Here is a 19660-nt window from a genome sequence, read left to right on the forward strand (position 1 = left end):
TTTTCTAGTGAGCGGACGCTGTGAATGTACGTCACACGGGGTCACGTGACCGTCGGCGGGACTCAATATTTAAGCGAACTTTGAATGCCTATAAAATCATAACTACTTGGTATTTTTGAATGAAATAAAAACTAATGTATTTGTAAATGTAAAAGCTTAACTGTAACATAGGTTTCAAGTGATTTTGCATACCTAGTAACATTCTCAATTGTCTTTCTATTTTGCATAATACATTTTAATATTTGTTATGTATTTCTTTTTCTTTGTTGTTATTTTCCGAGTTAATAATATTATGATATCGTTACGTAAAGCACATGAATGGAGAGATTTACATCACATTTCACTAATATAATAAGTTCTTTGAATACATAGTACAGTGTGTAAAGTTTAATCTGTAATATTTAAATCATATTATTTAAAAACTTATATACTTATAGGCCAAAAGTTGATGAAGAACTTAAAAGGAATATTATTGATGTTTAAAATCGTAGACCTAGAGTTCTACAAAACAAGATGAAACTGGAAAAATTATTGACTTATTTATATTAGTTTGTCGTAGTTGTTTAGAATCTTTTCTTTGTACAGGACCAAGTGATGGCCCTGAAATGGGTTCGAGACAACATCGAGGCTTTCGGGGGAGATCCCTCGCGAGTGACGATATTTGGAGAGTCGGCTGGTGCCGCGTCCGTCCATCTTCACATGCTATCCAAAGCTTCTGAGGTAAGCATCTACTTAGTTTTAAATTTTTAGACGGTTTCAGTAGACAGAAAATGTTTTGCAATGACACCACACAGAACAAAAGTACAAAAACGAAACTATACAAATTAAATAGGCGGTCTTATCGCTAGGAAGCGATCTCTCCTTTAGATTAAACATGGAGAAGAAATGTCAAATATTAAGAAATTAATTTTAAGATACGTGAGCTATTGCTCAACATTACGAGTTAGCTGTGCAAACACAATGCACGAGAAAAATTGCAACAACATTTTTTGTTGTGTGACCTTTACGTTACCTTTAACTATTAGATTTCATCACAGTAATCGATGAAATTTTATTGTGTAGTAGGTAGGTACTTCACGTCAACATAAAAATCAAACATAAAGGTATCTGCAATACCAATTACCTACGAATAAAATTGAAAAATAACTACTGACGTAGGACTGCGTGCGTGCATTTTAGTACCCACGATTTTACAATAGGAACATTTCTTGAATGACATTTGAAGTAGGTATAGTTTATTGACTTAAAACCGGTTTTGTTATGAATCGTAGTCTCTTAACAATAAATGTTGAAGTCATCTTGAGCTGCTTCATACTTGCTGCATCATCATCATCAAGTCATTTTATCCCTCTACTAATCAAATTTTCAAGAGGCATCAGGAGAATTTGGCCTACACTTGCTTTAAATTTATTAATATTACTTTACACATTTATGGCTGAGTTGCACCACCTTACTTTGAACGTAATTTTTTTTATTTTTTTTATTTAGTGGCAACCAAACCTCTCGGGGAGGTTTATTTCTGCCAATTTCGAGTGAAAAATTGATATAATTTATCAACAGAACGTGGCTGTTTCAGTTTTATTGATTTTTCATGGATTCCGTGGAGTTAAAAATATGCCCGTAAGCAGGTTTCAAGACGCCACCGGGTCCAAAGCAGGTTGTTCATACGACAACCCACTCGACACTCGATGCGCGCTCAAATTCGAAGTGTTTCAATGTTTTTTTATACTTTATCACTTCACTGCACTTTAGAACACAAAATAACACCAAAGTACACTTAAGTCCATTAAATAATAAATTGAAACCATTAAAACTGATCGACCATGCTTCCCGTTCAACTACCCTCCACGGAATCCTGATTGTAACATTAACGATAACCGGCGTTTTTTGTATGGAATTTGACAGATTTTAGACGTTTGTCAAAGTTAAAGTAAGATGGTGCAACCCAGCCTATGAATATTAATATCAAGTGAATGTCTCTAGGGTCTCTTCCACGGAGCCATAGCTCAGAGTGGGCTGGCTCTGTCCCCGTGGGCGCTGGCCAGCGGCGCCCGCGCACGCGCCTTCGAGCTCGGCAAGGAGCTCGGCATCGTCACCAACAACACCGCTGAGCTGCTGGGCAAGTAGAAACACAGCAGTGTACTAAACTTATTAGAAAAATGTCTTGAATTTAAAACTCTGATAGAGCACTAAAATACAGTGGCCATTGGATAGAAATCACTTTGAAGTGCCGCCGCAGCTTTTGAATCCTAAAGTCATTTCATCAACAGGTCTACAATCGACCGTTTTCAATTTCCAAATTAAGGTTTTAGCCTACACGCTAATCATGTGTGTTCACACGTGTTGGGGATGCCTGATGCTTACATATTTGTCCCTTACATAGTTGTTTCTTACGTCAATGTCACTCATGGGAAGCCGTGTGGTTCTGGCAGATATATTTAATTAGAACACAAATACTAATGATTCCATTTTCATTATCAAGGTTACCTTCGCGCAACTCCCAGCGAGCTCATAGTGAAGGCAGGCGCGCGCCTCGCCGGGATGCCCGGCAAGAATGCCGACCTCAAGAGCACCGTGGCCCTGCCGTTCCTGCCCACGTTGGAGCCCGAGGGCCCCGACGCCTTCCTCACGGCCTCGCCACGGGACTCCCTGCCTGGAGCTGACGTGCCTTTCCTTACGGGATACAACGCGCAGGAAGGCATTATCCTGTTTCGCCGTAAGTATTTTGATACCTTAATTGTCAAGCTGATATTGAACTCAAAGGAAAGTTGGATTGGACGCAGATATCGCTGCTTACTGCATGATTTTATGCCGTGACTATATGTATATTAGAATTACTGATGCACTGACAGACAATGTTTTAACCTGGTACTCAGTTCATTCCTTGCAGGAAGACATTTAACTGAAACTTAAGGTTACCAAATCAGACATAAGCCACACATACACGTGTATGGGTTCCGCTCGATAAACCATACCCTAATTATAGATCCTAATCAAAATAATGTTATAAACTCGTGAGTTAAGTGAAGCACAGTGGCAATGAGATCGTTTACAAATACGTTCCGCTGTCGAAATTCTTTGTTTACAAAAGTTTGTGGTTGCGGTTAGTGATTCACACTCATTAGCCAGTTACGACAGGAGACCGCGGCTTTGCAGTAACTTATTTTGGTTAATTTGGAAAAATCGTAACCAATATTTGGGTTGACCTATTCTCGAATGTTTTACACGTTTTTGCAATGTAGGTGAGAAAAGTAAACAGTAAGTAGGTAATCTACTTTTAGAATGATTAGATAAAAATTTTGTGTCATAATAACTTTCGTATCAAATAAAAACTGGCAATTTAGGTGCGGTTGGTTGTGATTTTCCACTCACTTAGCCGCAAATGTGTGCGGAAGTCCTTCGATTCGCGACAGGCGTTGCGCAAGCGAACGGAACTCGCGCGCAGGGCGCCGCGACCGCGCGGCACCTTCCTGTCGCCTCTCTAATCTGGCTGCAAATACTAAAATTGCCAATTAAGTATTGCAAATGCAACCCAATAAACATACTGCCACTAACAAGCCAACTTAATTAAGTCAATACGCGGTCTCGGTTCTTTAAACAAGCTGTTTACTTACTCTGTCTGTAAGAGTTCGGCCTCTATTTGTGGCCCTATAGCTGTATGAAGTCGGTTATAAACCAAACAAGCCTGTCTGTTTACACGTCATTTAGGTAATATCAAAATCAAATCAACCAGTTTTTTGCTATTAGGTTTATGTCCTAGCATCTAGTCACAACTTTTTATCTTATAATGTCCTACGTAAATAATAATTGATTGTGTATTTCTTTATTATATTATATCAATTTGGATTTACCTACAAAATAATATCTAACTATGTACCTACTTAGGTATTTAATATTTTCATCTTTTCATCATTTCTTTCTTGATCAACTTAGTAGGTATGTAGGTAGGTCTAATATACCTACGTCTAGTTGTATACTAAAATTTGTATCGCAATATAGGAAGGTAGGTACTTTCTATTATTTATCCTTTTGGTATTCCCTATTACCAGAAAGTGGGTTCATTAATGACAATTAGTAACGCTCTATCTAATAAGTACTTATGTAACTATCATTTTTAATAATACCTACATTATTCGTAAAACCAGTATATAATATGACGACATGTTGAAAACAAACCCAGTAATCTATAAAACTTATTACTTAGGTATTTGAATTAATAAAAAATACTATTAAGGTTGGTTTATTGTTGACTACGAAACATTTTTGTTTCAGTTCAATAATAATGACGACACTTTTGCTGATCTCGATGCTTTGAAATAATTTATACAACGTGTCCCAAAATTCAAGGGTAAGCCGGCGCCGCAGGATGGACATAGTCATGACTACTTTAGGAAAAATAAGGAAAAAAATCTTTCTCAATTATTTTTTAAGTTACACAATAAATTACGAAATTCTTCGAAAATTGACACCCCTTATGATATTTTACATTACCACGACCACCATTTTTCAATATTTCTGTTTTTTTGTTTGTATCGGCAACTTAAGTAGTGCTGCTGTCCATCACAACTCTTAAAACCCCCAGAATCCTTGCAGTTTTTACACAAAAGTTAATCAAAATATGTTATTTCCTTAAAATTTTGAACGATTTTTACTCTAACTCCACTTTGACTCATCGTTTTGTAAAAAAAAAGTATGAACACTACTGCGGCAAGTTTCTTAATAAAGTTGACGCAACTATCAAAGATTCCAAAATGGTATAATACTCTAAGAAACCTAGTCGCAAAAAAGATATGCGTACCATTTTTACAAGCACTTCGCTTGTTAATCAGTATGGGATAAATCTTGCAACTGAATTTAAAACCAGTTCTCCTCAACCAATTGAGCTAAAATTTGGTATACTTGTGTAAGTACGATGAAAATGCAATATTATGGTACCATTGCGCTGAATGGAGACTGGAGGTGGCCATAGGAACTTCTAAACGAAACGGCGGAATTGCATCTAGTTTGGGTTCGTTGGATTTGTCTTTTCGAGCACTTTAGTGCTGGATGATGTCCAGGGTCCTGATGATGAAGTCAATTATAATTTTTAAACGAAGTCAAGCTTGTTTTTAAAAAAGGTTTTTTTATTACAACTTTATTTTAAACTTTTTAGTTGTTTCTCAATCTCATGGCCCAAGTGCTCGGGAAGACAAATCCAACGAACCCAAACTCGATAAGCTTCCGCCGTTTCGTTTAGGAGTTCCTATGGCCAGTTCCTGCCACCTCTTGACTTCATCATCAGGACCCTGGACATCATCTAGCACTAAAGTGCTCGAAAAGACAAGTCCAACGAACCCAAACTAGATGCAATTCCGCCGTTTCGTTAAGAGTTCCTATGGCCACCTCCAGACTCCATCCAGCTCAATGGTACCATAATATTGAATTGTCATCGTACTTACACAAGTATACCAAATTTCAGCTCAATTGGTTAAGGAGAACTGGTTTTAAATTCAGTTGCAAGAATTATCCCATACTAACTAACAAGCGAAGTGCTTGTAAAAATAGTACGCATATCTTTTTTTGCGACTAGGTTTTTTAGAGTATTATACCATTTTGGAATCTTGGATAGTTGCGTCAACTTTATAAAAAACTTGCCGCAGTAGTGTTCATACTTTTTTTTTACAAAACGATGAGTCAAAGTGGAGTGAAAGTAAAAATCGTTCAAAATTTTAAGGAAATAACATATTTTGATAACTTTTGTGTAAAAACTGCAAGGATTCTGGGGGTTTTAAGAGTTGGGGTGAACAGCAGCACTACTTAAGTTGCCGATATAAACAGAAAAACAGGAATATTTGAAAAATTGTGGTCGTGGTAATGTAAAATATCATAAGGGGTGTCAATTTTCGTCGAATTTCATAATTTATTGTGTAAGTTAAAAAATAATTGAGATAGATTTTTTTCCTTATTTTTCCTAAAGTAGTCATGACTTTGTCCATCCTGTGGCGTCGGCTTATCTTTGAATTTTGGGACACGTTGTATATAGGCACTCATTTGTAGCGGTCTGCATAGCCAACCGGTCAATCTGAAAATCATTGAGGGAGGCCTCAGCATTGGACGTCCTGTTGCTGAAATGATGATGATGATGATGAGATGAGGCATATTAACCAATAAAGTAGTCGTAGGATCCTTGCTCTCCGATAAATATTACATAGCCATAACATATTCTCAAAAATTATGTAAGGTACTGTCGTAAACGGCGTTATGTAATATTAATTAATTACCAAATAATTGACCTCGAAGTTTATAAATTATTTTGGTGAGCTATAAAAGCTACACTAGACGGGAAAACCGGCGAAGTGAAACGTCTAGAAATAAACCAATATCACGTGAAAGAGTTACCTACTGACAAGTACTATACTTATGTAGGTATATTAATGTATGATTAAATTCACTGATACGCATTAAATCGTTATTAAAGGCATTATCGCATTACTTACCCATGTTTCGATGTAATAATGATTAATGTATGCTCTAGATAAGAACAAAATCACGTCTTTACCCAGTTAGTTAGGTAGGTACTTTTAGCTCTTTTATTTTATTTTAATTAATTTCTTGTAACACAAACTAACTTTATTTCTAGGTCCTTGTTAAATCCAATCATTACATAACTTATTGTGAAGTAATCGTGAAATGTGTTACATAAAAGTTAATTATTTCTTTGTAAGTAATGAAAATTACATTACACCATGATCATTAGCTTTTCTCGATCATTTAAAAAACTAAGTACGAGTAGGTAATAAATATGTACACAAATATTGACCTATTAAATACCAAAATATGTTTTTCTTCTAAATAATATAGGAATAACTAAATTAGATAGATGCCAAGTTACTGTGAATTTATCGGTCTAGTGTTTATCTAAGATAGTGTTAGCCTAATCTGTAATTGATGAACTTTTAATTCTGATATAAATATGTAGATGAACCTAAGTATGGGATTTTATGTCACTAAGTACCAGCGTTGCCAGACGTCCCGATTTTGGCGGGACGTCCCGATTTTTAAATAAAATTTATATGTCCCGCGCGGGACAGGCTCCGTCCCGCTTTTCGGAGAGAGACATTCACTTCACCAGACTATTGTTTGAAACGCCATATTATTCTAAAGATTTTTTTTTTAATTTCGATTTTGGTTTATTTTTTCTTTTTTTATTCTAAAGACCAATTTAACGATAGAGTAAATCTGATTTAAAATATTATTTTTTTGTTAAAATACATTTTCTATGGCTACTTTTGCTATCTATTGTCTAGTAAACGTAATTTTAAGTCAAATAAAAAGATAAATATTTGAAAACCTTTCATTGTATACGTTTTTTTACTATGTCCCGCTTTTGACGGAAGAATCCCGCTATTTTCACTCAAAAAGTATTAAAGTCCCGACTTGGCCCAAAAAAATTCTGGCAACGCTGCTAAGTACCTACTATCGTTACAATAATAAATTAAAAACCTATGAACCGATTCTAACTATAGTACCAACCACATAATATAAAAGGGCTATTGTTTTTCCCGATTGCATAAACTAACTTGGATTGCATAAGTTGGTCTTCAAACTGACACACAGTCCGACACGCTGTAACAGAGGAGCCTTTGCCGTATTTACATAATACGGTAACACATGATTATATCAGATTTGTGCCACTTTCTCGCTTGTTCTGCGATCGTTAGTGATTGGACCGTTGTTGTTGCCTATTGTAGGTGACATTGGACGATCTTACAAATCGTATACAAACAAATATACAATAAATTGGCTTCTAAATGCTTTTTCAACACTCTTGATTATTACGAGATTTTTACTATGTGTAATGTAGAGACGGTTTTGATTTTGAATTTGTTGATAATATTAATGTATCTCTCATGAATGCGTCTGAGATCATGATGATGGATATGATCTCTTATCCGCATTGGCAAATAAGACAGGAAGAATAAACTGAATCCAATTTTAGTAAAGTTAGTAAGAAACGCATTACATTTTAACGTATCGAATTCCTACTGCAGTCTTTTACGTTGCGGGTTTGAATTTCACTGAATTAATTTGTGTGATGAAAATCTGAAAAAATTGCGACATAGGTTATTATTTTTATATAAATAACATGAAAAAATTAAATCATATCAATTTAATTACAATTTATTCTTCGCGAATTGCAACGATTGTTAAGTTTCTGATTTGTTTCTTGGTTACAGCGGTTTTACTAAAAGCTACTGCTTACATTTCCAGGAATGCAGCGTGACCCGAAGCTGCTGAGCGAGCTGGACCGCGAGTTCCAGCGCGTGGTGCCGCCCGAGCTGTTCTCCGCAGACCCTGAGCTCACCAGCAACGTCACCGCCGCCATCAGAGCCTTCTACTTCCAGCAGAGGCCCGTGGACACCAGGAATGTCGACAGTCTTATTGACGTAAGTTCACTATCCTTGACAACATCCACAGTTTATGACGATGGAAGACTACTGAGTGTATTTTCATGAAACTTACAGTTTTATTGTATTCACAGTTGAGCTTTATACCTACCCCTTTAGTTTCTGTGATCTGTGTTTGTACGGTTTATACCCTACATAACTGCATTAATTTTACTTAGAATTTTTATCAACTTATCATTGCAATAAAAATATTATTAAATATATTTCAAGTGATAAGTTTCTCTCTGTGACAAACTGAATTTCACACCAAAGCCGCGCGCAAAAGCTTTCAACAATGTTTATTCATTCCATAGAGAGCGTCATCTCAAAGATAGGTGGCACATGATGCACGAATATAAAAAATTGCTCAACAAAGCGCGAGATATTGCCAAACAGCAACCGTCACGTATAGAATGTCAAGACCGCGTGTCGAATTGCGCTTGCACTTTATTTCCAACGACATTTAGATAGATACACTACAGATTTATACGGATGGTTTGCTAACTTGTATTTTCGTTTTCTGCAGTTATTCACAGACGTGATGTTCCTCCGGCCGTTATTAGAGACCGTTCGCCTGCAAGCAGAGACCAACAGGACGAGTCCGACCTACGTATACCGGTTCGCCTTCGACGGTGCCCTGGGACTGTTCAAGCGAATGCTGGGCATCACGCACCCTGGAGCATGCCATGGCGATGAGATGGGATACTTGTTCTACTTCTCCCGCCTGAACTACAGACTAGACGAAAACTCTACGGAGCTCGCCGTATCGCAGCGTATGGTACAAATGTGGACTAACTTTGCTAAGACTGGGTAAGTTTTCTACTCATTTACCATTTTTTTATTTTGTGAAAAAATATATACCTACCTAAACTGATTTTTCAGAGATTTTTTATCAAGACCTAATCAAAACAATAACACAATGACGTCACTCCCTAAGATCACGTAGGAAATATACAAATGAAGGTTCACAGAATCCTGAAACATACGTTTCACGTTGTATATCTTTTATGACGTTCTTCCAGCATCATATTCGTACGTTAGTACCTTAATTTTTATATCGTATTTTTTTTCTATATCTAGAAACCCCACGCCTCCTGTGGACTACGACTCAATAATCGACTTCAAATGGCAGCCCGTTAACGACACCTCCCACATCAACTACTTAGACATCGATGGGAACTTCACCCAGCTCACAGACCCTGAGGCCAAGCGCGTGCGCTTCTGGGACTGGCTTTACGAAAACTATGCCAACAAACCGTGAAATGGCCCTATAATTCTAGGGCCTAGTCGAAAATACAGTGATTAGAGTGAAGTGACATAAACTAATCAAGTGCAGTGATAACCGAACTAGTTCTAAGTTCGGAAAGACAAACGATTTCTTCCTTGAAAACGTGTACCAACATTAATCATCTCAACTTTCGCATAGTCTTGAGTTAATACGTTATTACTTCTTACAGAAGTGCTTTTGTTCAAGCAGTGATCAAGTGGCAACTTAATGAAAAACATCTATCAAGAATAATTATTGTAACTTCTGTGAAGAATTGATCATAATTTACTTATGATCTAAATAACACATCTCTCGTAATGATGGATGATCTCAATGCAATAAGTTTGTCACTTGAACTGATCTGGAGATAATGCTTCAAAAACGGCTTAGTCCATTTCTATTATACAGAAGTGGACCAAGGAGCCGCAGTAAGCTCAACAAATCCTCTGCTACAAATACATTGTAAATATACATTGGTAATCTAGATATATTGCCTAGTTGTTATCGTATTAACAATGAAAATTGTTTAATTTTTAATTAATATGTAATACAAATAATAAGTATTTAAGTCAATTAATTAATATTTGTTTGTTTTAAAATATAACTATTTAAAAACACAACTGTGTACAATTATTTGTTGAATAATTTAATGTTTGTTAAAATAAAACATAAAGGCATTTTTATAGGAGCTAGGTAATGATGTCATTTTATATTTCAGATCGTAAATTCCAGTCGTTACAATCTCATAATAGTGAATTGAAATCGGTTTACAAAGTCTATTGTTTTCAACGTTCATAATGGAATGTTAAAATGCAGACGTACGTATAAACGTTTCAATGTCATTAAAAAATAACTAGTAATAGGTATATTATTGAGCAAGTTCTACTACAGTTGTTTAATTATAAGGAAGATACTAGCATTTAGTCTGCGGCTTCGCTTGCGTTAATTTTACTATGGCACAAGTGTCTTCGAAGGGCACATTAGATGACATCATAAATAGCGGCCCGTAATCATGAGCTGACTGAAACGAACGATTAAGATCATCAACACATAGCCGACAGCACACCAGACTATATTTTGTTCAAAATCACACTACTTTTAACTACATAAGATACTTATTGACACACCCCTTACTAATAAAACTTACACGCTCGTTGAACAGTGTTTTAAAGTGAAGTTTAGTATGGAAATGTCATTTTAAAACAGTGTTCAAAAGCTGTGTAACTTTTTATTAGTAAGGGTGGTAAGGGGGACAGTGTTTAGGTTCATGTGCTGCCGTAGCATAGATACCTGAAATAATACTAAAAACTGACTGTGCTATGCATTTATTCATCTATGATCTGATAGTAAATACAAAGTTGATTTTCCTGAAATGTCTAAACAAACGTCTTTTATACAGGGTGTACAAAACGCAGAAAATTGTGAAACTATACGTATTATGTTATTAACCTGAGGTCCGAGCTCGAAAAAAATAACTAGATATTACCTAGCATGGATTGTTAGGTTGTCCAAGTAACCAAGTAACATAAGTTTATGAGCAGGCAGTTAGTACATACTTACTGGATAGCAACCGAGAGATCCAATTATTAATGTAGAGCCACGAACATAAAACAACGGTGATATGATTACAGTTGCTATTCAATTCCTTTATTAAATATTGATTATATTAAACGATAAAATGAAAAACAATAGCGAAAATAGACTATATAAAGTTTTCATTTTTCGAAATCAAATGCAGTTCTGTGTTAGGAGGCCTAGGCAGTTAGAATAAATTGATATTATTTGACTATACTGACATCCAAAATGTACGGCTGGGATGGCAGCGACTGCAAGGAACACCACTTTAAAGTAAACGAGTAAGTATTTCATGTCTGTGTGTGGTTTTCGAGATAATGAATTAAAGCAAAATTTTGGATTCGAGAGTTTAAAATCCTTATTTAAATTCAATGAACAATTCAATGACTACACCTTAAAGGTTCGTTAAGATAAAACAGTGGTTGCAGGATTTTATGGAGTTGGTCTATACTATAGATAATTCTTTTATCAACGTTATATTTGAAATAAAGATAAACAGTTTGCCATCGCAACCTTTCTACCATTACCAGTGCAACCAAAGTATCTTTTTATTTTTTATTTTCAGAGAAAATGCAAAACCCAATAGAAAAGTGTTCTGTAATATACTAGAGTGTGTTGGCAATACACCACTAGTGAGGCTTAACAAAATACCAAAAGAATACGGGCTTGAATGTGAAATATGTAAGTACATATTGAACTGGACTGTTCGTTTTAGCTGGCACGGGTTTGCACCACTAGCTGTTAGTTTCTAGAATAGAATTTAACTTTATTGCGCTAGAAAAAAACATCGATGTATCAAGAAAATTCTAGAAAATTAAAACATATAATAATTTATTAATTACCTACAGATGCAAAATGTGAGTTCCTAAACCCAGCTGGGTCCATCAAGGACCGTGTGGGATTGGCGATGCTGAGGGATGCGGAGTCCCACGGAGTCATTCATGACGACACCATTTTTGTTGAGCCCACTTCTGGTAACACTGGTATAGCTGTTGGGTATGTTGCCTCTCTCCGAGGTAAGTAGTATCTTATTTTTTTAAGAATTTACCGAAATATTAAATTGTGTTCAGCTTCAAATGAAACAAAGCGTTCATGATTACTGAGTGAATGAAAAATGACAATAGGAACCCCGAGAGACCCTGATAACAGTACAACAAGAATATGTTTGTTAACATAATGATCATCATTTCTCCAGGTAACGACAGCATAATTATAACATCTGTGAAAAACTCTGACGATAAAGTTAACACTATGCGCCTGATTGGATCAAACGTGATCCAAATTAAGGAAACCGAGTCCAGCTCAGCGCTCGCTCGTAAAATAAAAGATGCTGACCCTAAACGTGTAATCATGTTGAATCAGGTAATACTTATTTATTAATAACTAGAAGGTATTTTATTATTTCCATGAATCCTTAATTTAATTGAAACTGCTTATCTACAATAAGTATGGAAGGTCATGTAAAGTGGGGACGACGGGATATAAAGTTAGTACGAGTATGTATATTACATTGTTCTACTTATTTATGTAACAAAATTAAATTAGGAAAAGGATGATGGGCACAAATGTATGGAAAGTGGTACCCGCTCCAATAGCCATAACCAATATATATTTTAAAAGGCCTTTAGATGTAGGAAAATGTCTGCTATGGGGCCAGTTCTAATTCACGTTTTGAAAGCAGTAATTCCACTAAGTATTATAATGAAAGTATAACACAATCATCCATGTATACGAGTATGTATTATGACTACAATCTATTAATATAACTAAAAGAAGCATTGAAAAGGAAAGGATTATACCTACGATGAACTACCCAAGCTATTAGCCCTTTATTCGCTTTCATCATAATCATCATGATCATTTTAGCCATAGGACGTCCAGTTGAACATAGGCCTCCCCCAATGATTTTCACAATGACCGGTTGGTGGCGGCCTGCATCCAGCGCCTTCCCGCTACCTTTATGAGGTCGTCGGTCCATCTTGTAGGTGGACTTATTGGGTCTTGTGGGTTTATTCGCTTTAGCAACTCATAATAAAACCCTTAAGAAGTAATAAAACTTTAACCCCTTTATTAATAAAAGTTACGCCCTAGTTGAACTCTAGCTTAAATTGTCATTTGGTATGGAAATGTCATTTTAATCCAAGGTTCTTCCTAGGTGTAACTTTTTATTAATAAGGGGGTAGTACTTCTTTAAATAAAAATATTTTTTTCACAATTATCCCCATCAATAATTTTAGAGTAAAGGAAGGATGCTGCAGCAGTAAACCCTTCCTGCCTCGCATAACCTAAGTACCATACGATGGACACGTATGATACTTCTTCTTCTTCTTCCTTGGTCCCTCACTGATGAGGATTGCGACCACAGATAGTGTTCCTCTACAGACTGCGGTCATAAGCTGTGTGGACCGCACGATGCAAACTTCCGCCCACCGTCTTCCTCACCGCGTCCGACCATCTCGTCGGTGCCCTGCCCCGAGCGCGTCTGCCTTCCATACTGTATGATACTTAGGTTGCACAAAAAGTATCTTTATCTTCTAACGCAACCAGATCTGAGGCTGGTGGCCATAGTAAATGTTGTTCGTCTTGGTAAGACCTTTCAAATGACACTACAAACATAACTATTGGAGCCGGGTACCATTCTGCATAAAAGTATGTATATCTTCGTACACAACCAGATCTGAGGCTCATGGTCATAGTAAAAGTTGTTCATCTTGGTAAGACCTTTCAAACGATACTAGACACATATCTATTGGAGCCGGGTACCATTTTGCCCATTGTCCTTTCGTCAATCTCTATACAAGATTTCAAGATAAGACCTTTTTTACTTGTGTAGATAAATAAATATGGGAATAATCCCTTAGATTGTACGTAAGCAATCTAGATAATGTAAAGAAAATCTGCGATTACTTAATCTTCAATTTTTTTCAAGTTAACTTTTCACTTCTGAATCAAGTAAGGTTCGATTTAACCAATGGCATTTCATTTTCAGTTCGATAACGATGTCAACCCACGGGTGCATTATGAACATACATCAATCGAGATAGCTGATGCTTTAGGCGATGTGGACATGGTGGTGATGGGAGCTGGCACAGGTGGGACTATGAGCGGCGTGGGACACCGCCTCAAGGAGCGCAACCCAAAGTGCTTGGTGATCGCAGCTGAACCTGATGGCTCTACAATGTTCAACAAAAATGGGAAAAAACACTCCTTTTTGGTAATTTTATTGTTACTCAGGTAACTGTGAAAATCAACGAAGCTGATTTTTTCGGTCCCCTACAGGCAAGGCTTACAGTTTGTAACACCAACTGAACCTACTAGGCGTACCTAACATTACTACTTAATTCAAATCGGACCATTCGTTTCTTAGATTCGCGGATTGAAATGATCAAAATATGTCAAGAAAATATTTTTTTACAGGTGGAAGGGATTGGAGGGTCGAAGCCTCCAATAGTAGTCGATGCAACTATCGCAGACGGTTTCGAAGTTGTCACCGATGAAGAAGCTTTTCTAATGGCACGAGATCTGAGCAGAAAAGAGGGCATGTTATGCGGTAGGAAGTATAAAATAAAACAAACAATAGTTCAACCAACGGCAGCTCAGGCGGATCCTGGAATAAGAAATTCAGAAATCCTTAAAGAACTACTACTTTTTTTTAGTATTTAAATGTGTAATTGTGTGTAGAAAAAGTATTACGTTGCAGGTGGAAGCAGTGGCGTCGCAATGATGGCTGCGCTGAAAGCTGCAAAGCGTTATAACTTAAAAGCTTGCCAGCGAGTTGTGGTGATCCTGCCAGACGGAATCCGCAATTACATGACTAAATTCGTCAGCGACCAATGGATGGAAGCATATCGCTTCTTGGAGCCTCCAGAACACACCATGAAGTAAGTTAAAAAAGAGTTCTAGCCCCACTGAGAATAACGATCGATGCGTTGCGCAGACTTGAGAAAAAATATAATGAGACCACTCTTGCACCATTTTGTTGATTATAGTATATAATTACCTATCTAAAACATGTTTTTTTTCAGATGGTGGAAAAATCCTGTTAGTGATATACGAACGAGAAATTATCCTGTGATTAACATAGGATATACATGCTCTTCTGCACTGCGAGCGATGAAGAGTCAGAAAAAGACATTGGCAATCGTGGTAGACGGAAATGGGTAAAATATCCATTTTTAATTCCTAAATAATAACTCGGAGATTTTTAAGAATTAATACAAATCTAGTAGGTAAAACCATAAGATAATAATAAGCCATAAGATGTGATGTACCTACAGTCTGTTGAGAAATATTGCGTCCTACCTTACAGCTTTATTGAAGTCCGGTTTAAAAACGGAACTGCGAATTTATTTTTCAGATATTATGTGGGAATTGCTTCCAAAGATGGGTTTAGAAACTACGCTACGAACCCAACGAAGTTGCCAATGGAAAACTCCGAAGAGTTCGATTGGGAGAGTCCAGTTACAGACTATATGGTGAAGCACGTGCACATCTTGGCGCTCAACTCGAAAAAAGGAATGCCAAGTGTTGGTTTGTTGTCTAGAGTACTCGACATTACACCATTTGTACTTATTGGGAATGAAATCGAGAATGGAGGTATTTTTTACCCAGTACCGTTTATTAAGACATTACGATAATGATAGATAATTTATATCTATTAACGCTTTGTTTTTCAGAACATTTTGTGCCAAAAGGCATAGCCACAAGTGATGAGGTTCTGGATTACATTTACCAGCATGCTGCTGTAAAATCATACTAAACCTGATGAACACACCTACCTACTGAGATAATTAAAACAACCATGGCTAAGTGAAAATGGACATCGATAAAAATAAATATGTAACCTTACAATATTATTAATCTATGTGATTCATTAAACTGGGTTTCAAACCAAATTGTGCAGTATAATATTATTATAATTGTTTTCTTTCTGAAAGAATAGGTATATACCTTGTAGTCCTACCTGTGATAGGGATAGAGTCATGAGATTTTTGGTTTTACAACGGTGATACAATAGAAAATAACACGAAGTAATAAAAAAGAACCTGTAATAGAGGCATTCTTTGGAGAAATTTATCAAATAACAAAAAAAGACAAATTAAAATACAGATTTTCAGAGAATTTTCTGTGTTCTATGTAATTTTATTAGTATTGTCTGTTATTTAGCATTATTACTGTTTTTATTTCATCAGGATATAGCCAAGATAATTATAGCATCTTAGTTCAAAAGTTATAACGTTTTCCTTACAATAAGAAATTGAAAGAAAAAAAATCTATAAAAAAAACCAGACATTTTTGCTTTTTTTTTCCTTCGTTAAATGGGCCTAGTTTCACCCATTTTCATATTATGTGAACGACATTCAAAGATTTCTGAATTTTTTTCGAAAATCGTCACCATACTACAATTTATTTTCTGTAAATAATTTAACTTGGTTTTCCTTTCATTTGATTTATAAAGTTTGTTAGAGAGATCTCATCCTTATAAACTTAACCCTAACGATCGATGCAATAAAAATATGTTTAACAGATTTTAGTTGGTTCGATTTCCGGGTGGGCAAGCATTTTTTTGGAATTCTCTGAATACAATTCTATTTCTTTAAAAAAATAAAGGATTGTTTTCTTTGAGTATAATTTTCTATTTACAGTATTATATGAGTACTTTCTACTTTCCCTCCAGGTGGCATTACAAAATTCCACCCTGCATTAGCCTGGGCGCAGACCACAGATATCTACTTAATCCATATCTGTGGCGCAGCCGCAGACCATCGATTTTTCATCATAAGTTTAGTCGGGCAGTTAATCAGTATGGGCATGTATGGAAGTGCGCACATTACAAGGATTTTATTTGGCCCACAAAATAGTTGGATGGGCTTCCCAACTGCCTTCCAAGTTCCAATTAATTATCGACCAACTATCGGCCGATAGCCTAGGCTAAATGTATTATTAATCAATTGATTTATACTAGTTATAACTCTCGATTTCACTTTTACATGATTATTTTAATTTGTCCTACTAATATTGGAAAAAAATCAAGCGGATTTTTATGAAAATTTTTTGCTTTGCTGTGGCAAACTGAATTTAATTCAGGCGAAGCCGCTGACAATTTTTCAAGCCAACAGTTTAGTTTTTAGAGGACGCCCTACTCGAACAAAAATTGGCACTTTAAATTTTAACATTTTCAAACGGAACCCTAAATCGAAAAATATTCTTTAGAAACCCCTGTTAAAAGAGCTATCCAAAGATACCCCACACGATGTGATAGAAGATGAAAAAAAAAATCATCCTTACTTTACATGTAGCGGAGCTATCCTAAAAAAAAATTTTCCACCACTTTGTCGGCTTTGACGACTTTGTCAGGACTACGGAACCCTAAAAATGTTGCAAAAGCGGAAAATATTGTTAAAACTAAAAAGCATTAAAGAATTGAGTTTTGAATAGAATAACTTCATTTCATATTCATAAAATATAGTATACCAATACAATAATATACATGAAGTAAGATTACCTAAATCTTTATATTACTTTTACCTAAATCGATAAATCGATTTATTGAAATCCCAATCGGTAGTTAGCGCTTCTCTATTTACGAGGTCAATGAACGATTGTTACGTACTCTTCACTCGTTCATTCATTTCTTTCATTCATACCCATAGATATCACCACAGATATGGATAGATGCAGCATGTGTCAAAAATTGTATGAAGCCGAGCGTGCCACTTTTTAAACGTCATTAGTGTCATTTTAGCGAATTTTAGTGATTGCCGCAACGTAAAAGTAATCGTATCATCGTACTGCATTCGCAAAGTCATCGAATGATATCGTGTGACTCGATTCGAAAATTAATTAATTCCGATAAAACTGATAATTTCAAATACAAAACTGATAAATACAAAACCAAAAACATCTTTATTTACCTTTTTAAAATAAATTAATTCTTACAAATCGTCAAATCTCGTTATTTTTTTTACCCTACCAGCGTTTTAAGACATAAATTTGTCAAGTGCATGAATACATGCATCAGTGTGTGTCTTATTGATGAGTAAGTACGGTTCCTTGGGATCGGTATGAGTGCACCACATACAGGGACCATGGTTTTAACTCTTAAGAGTACATCGCAGGATATGTATTAAAAACAATGCTACTTTATACTTCTTCTACTGCTACTTTATTCTAATTAATTATTTGTTACTTGTGCTGTTAATTACAATTCTCAATCCGTAAATAATTTCTTCTTTCTACCGTGTTCGTACTACTGTCCTGGTAAAATCATCGTAACCGATTGTAGTAGGGAATTTAGTGCAAGAACCCCTCCACTTTGGTATAGAAGGCTCATTTTTGCACCAGTTGTTCTTTGGATGCTCCTGAGTAGATTTCCGTCGGTAGACATCGGGAGCCCCCCCTGTGGTAGCAGGGGGAGGGGGGGCAAGTTTCCTGCTGCCGCGCTTCACTTTAAGGCCCATATCTTAAAAACTATGGATATTAGGGCAAGTGTGGTGTCATTTTCGGATAATTAAAGGATAGTGAATTCATTTCTAGAACAAACTTTTTGCCTTTTCATACAAAAAAATAGAAATATTGAGTAAAATTCACAAAAACCAAAAAGTATTTTTTTAAATAACCGTCGTTTACTTTTAAACCACTGGAGATAATCTAATAAAAAAAATATGTCCTGAAAGCTACATTTATCAGGATTATAAATATACACCATTGTATGGTACTTTTTTCGAAAAAAGTAGGTGAAAAAAAATTTTTCTTCAGGACACAGCGGGCGAATTTTAATGCGCGTCGGAAAAAAATATTTATTTTATCCATGAATTCATACTATTTGGTTCATAAGCAAGTAAAGATTATTATTTTAGAATTTATTTAGAGTTCCTGGCACATCATGCTACCTTGATTTGTATTTTTTCTTCAATTAATTTTGAACTCTATGTGTAAGACATAAGGTTTAAAATAGTTTAAATACATTTTATTATTTAAAATATCATATGAAGAAAGCATTAAATAAAGAACTTGAATTTGTCTAAACGTGTAATGATTATTATTATTATTTTAGTTAACATTTTTATTTCTACATACTATTGTACCAGTGATTTAACGGAAAGGTAAGTGTGAGGAAAGTGAGGATTGATATTATCATATTACGGGAGATTATTTTTAGCACAAAGGCTACGGCTGTGACCATTATAGTTGTTTTTTCACACAGCACCAGCTTCTGCACTACTTCTTGCACTAACATCTCACCTTTTCCAGGCAAGCTTCGGCAGCACCGGGTAATCGGTCCATGTAGGCTCTATGTTGCTATCGACTCTGGTCCACCCCCAACCAGTCGGGTAAAGGGAAGGCTGAGTCGGTTGCTTGCAACTGGCCCTACATGCGAACCCCTTGAACC

The 19660-nt window shown here is 35.9% G+C and overlaps 2 protein-coding genes across 3 annotated transcripts in view; both read left to right on the forward strand.

Moving 5' to 3' along the window:
* Positions 1-10313, forward strand: part of LOC135080595 (carboxylic ester hydrolase) — a 33166-nt gene extending 22853 nt beyond the window's left edge. For both annotated transcript variants that reach the window (XM_063975267.1, XM_063975266.1), the window contains exons 6-11: positions 586-720; positions 1984-2119; positions 2483-2716; positions 8251-8426; positions 8953-9236; positions 9507-10313. In XM_063975267.1, the coding sequence (XP_063831337.1) occupies positions 586-720; positions 1984-2119; positions 2483-2716; positions 8251-8426; positions 8953-9236; positions 9507-9687 (1146 nt within the window). In that variant the 3' untranslated portion in view covers positions 9688-10313. The remainder of the gene's footprint in view (positions 1-585; positions 721-1983; positions 2120-2482; positions 2717-8250; positions 8427-8952; positions 9237-9506) is intronic.
* A 1118-nt stretch (positions 10314-11431) lies between these two features.
* Positions 11432-16181, forward strand: LOC135080597 (cystathionine beta-synthase-like). The gene is made up of 10 exons (XM_063975271.1): positions 11432-11549; positions 11834-11949; positions 12117-12284; positions 12464-12630; positions 14258-14482; positions 14686-14818; positions 14969-15149; positions 15294-15428; positions 15626-15864; positions 15945-16181. Exons 1-10 carry the CDS (start codon positions 11497-11499, stop codon positions 16025-16027), a joined length of 1500 nt encoding a protein of 499 aa, XP_063831341.1. The 5' UTR covers positions 11432-11496; the 3' UTR covers positions 16028-16181.
* The last annotated feature ends 3479 nt before the right edge of the window (positions 16182-19660 follow it).

This window comes from Ostrinia nubilalis, chromosome 18 (genome assembly GCF_963855985.1).
Source record: "Ostrinia nubilalis chromosome 18, ilOstNubi1.1, whole genome shotgun sequence".
Taxonomy (NCBI): Eukaryota; Metazoa; Arthropoda; class Insecta; order Lepidoptera; family Crambidae; genus Ostrinia; species Ostrinia nubilalis.

Bases quoted from the DNA above. Each gene is read 5' to 3' on its own strand.
- LOC135080597 (XM_063975271.1), top strand. From the start codon at position 11,497: ATGTACGGCTGGGATGGCAGCGACTGCAAGGAACACCACTTTAAAGTA. The intron at 11,550-11,833 runs GTAAGTATTTCA...TTTTATTTTCAG, and splicing joins CACCACTTTAAAGTAAACGA to AGAAAATGCAAAACCCAATA. The intron at 15,865-15,944 runs GTATTTTTTACC...TTTGTTTTTCAG, and splicing joins GAATGAAATCGAGAATGGAG to AACATTTTGTGCCAAAAGGC.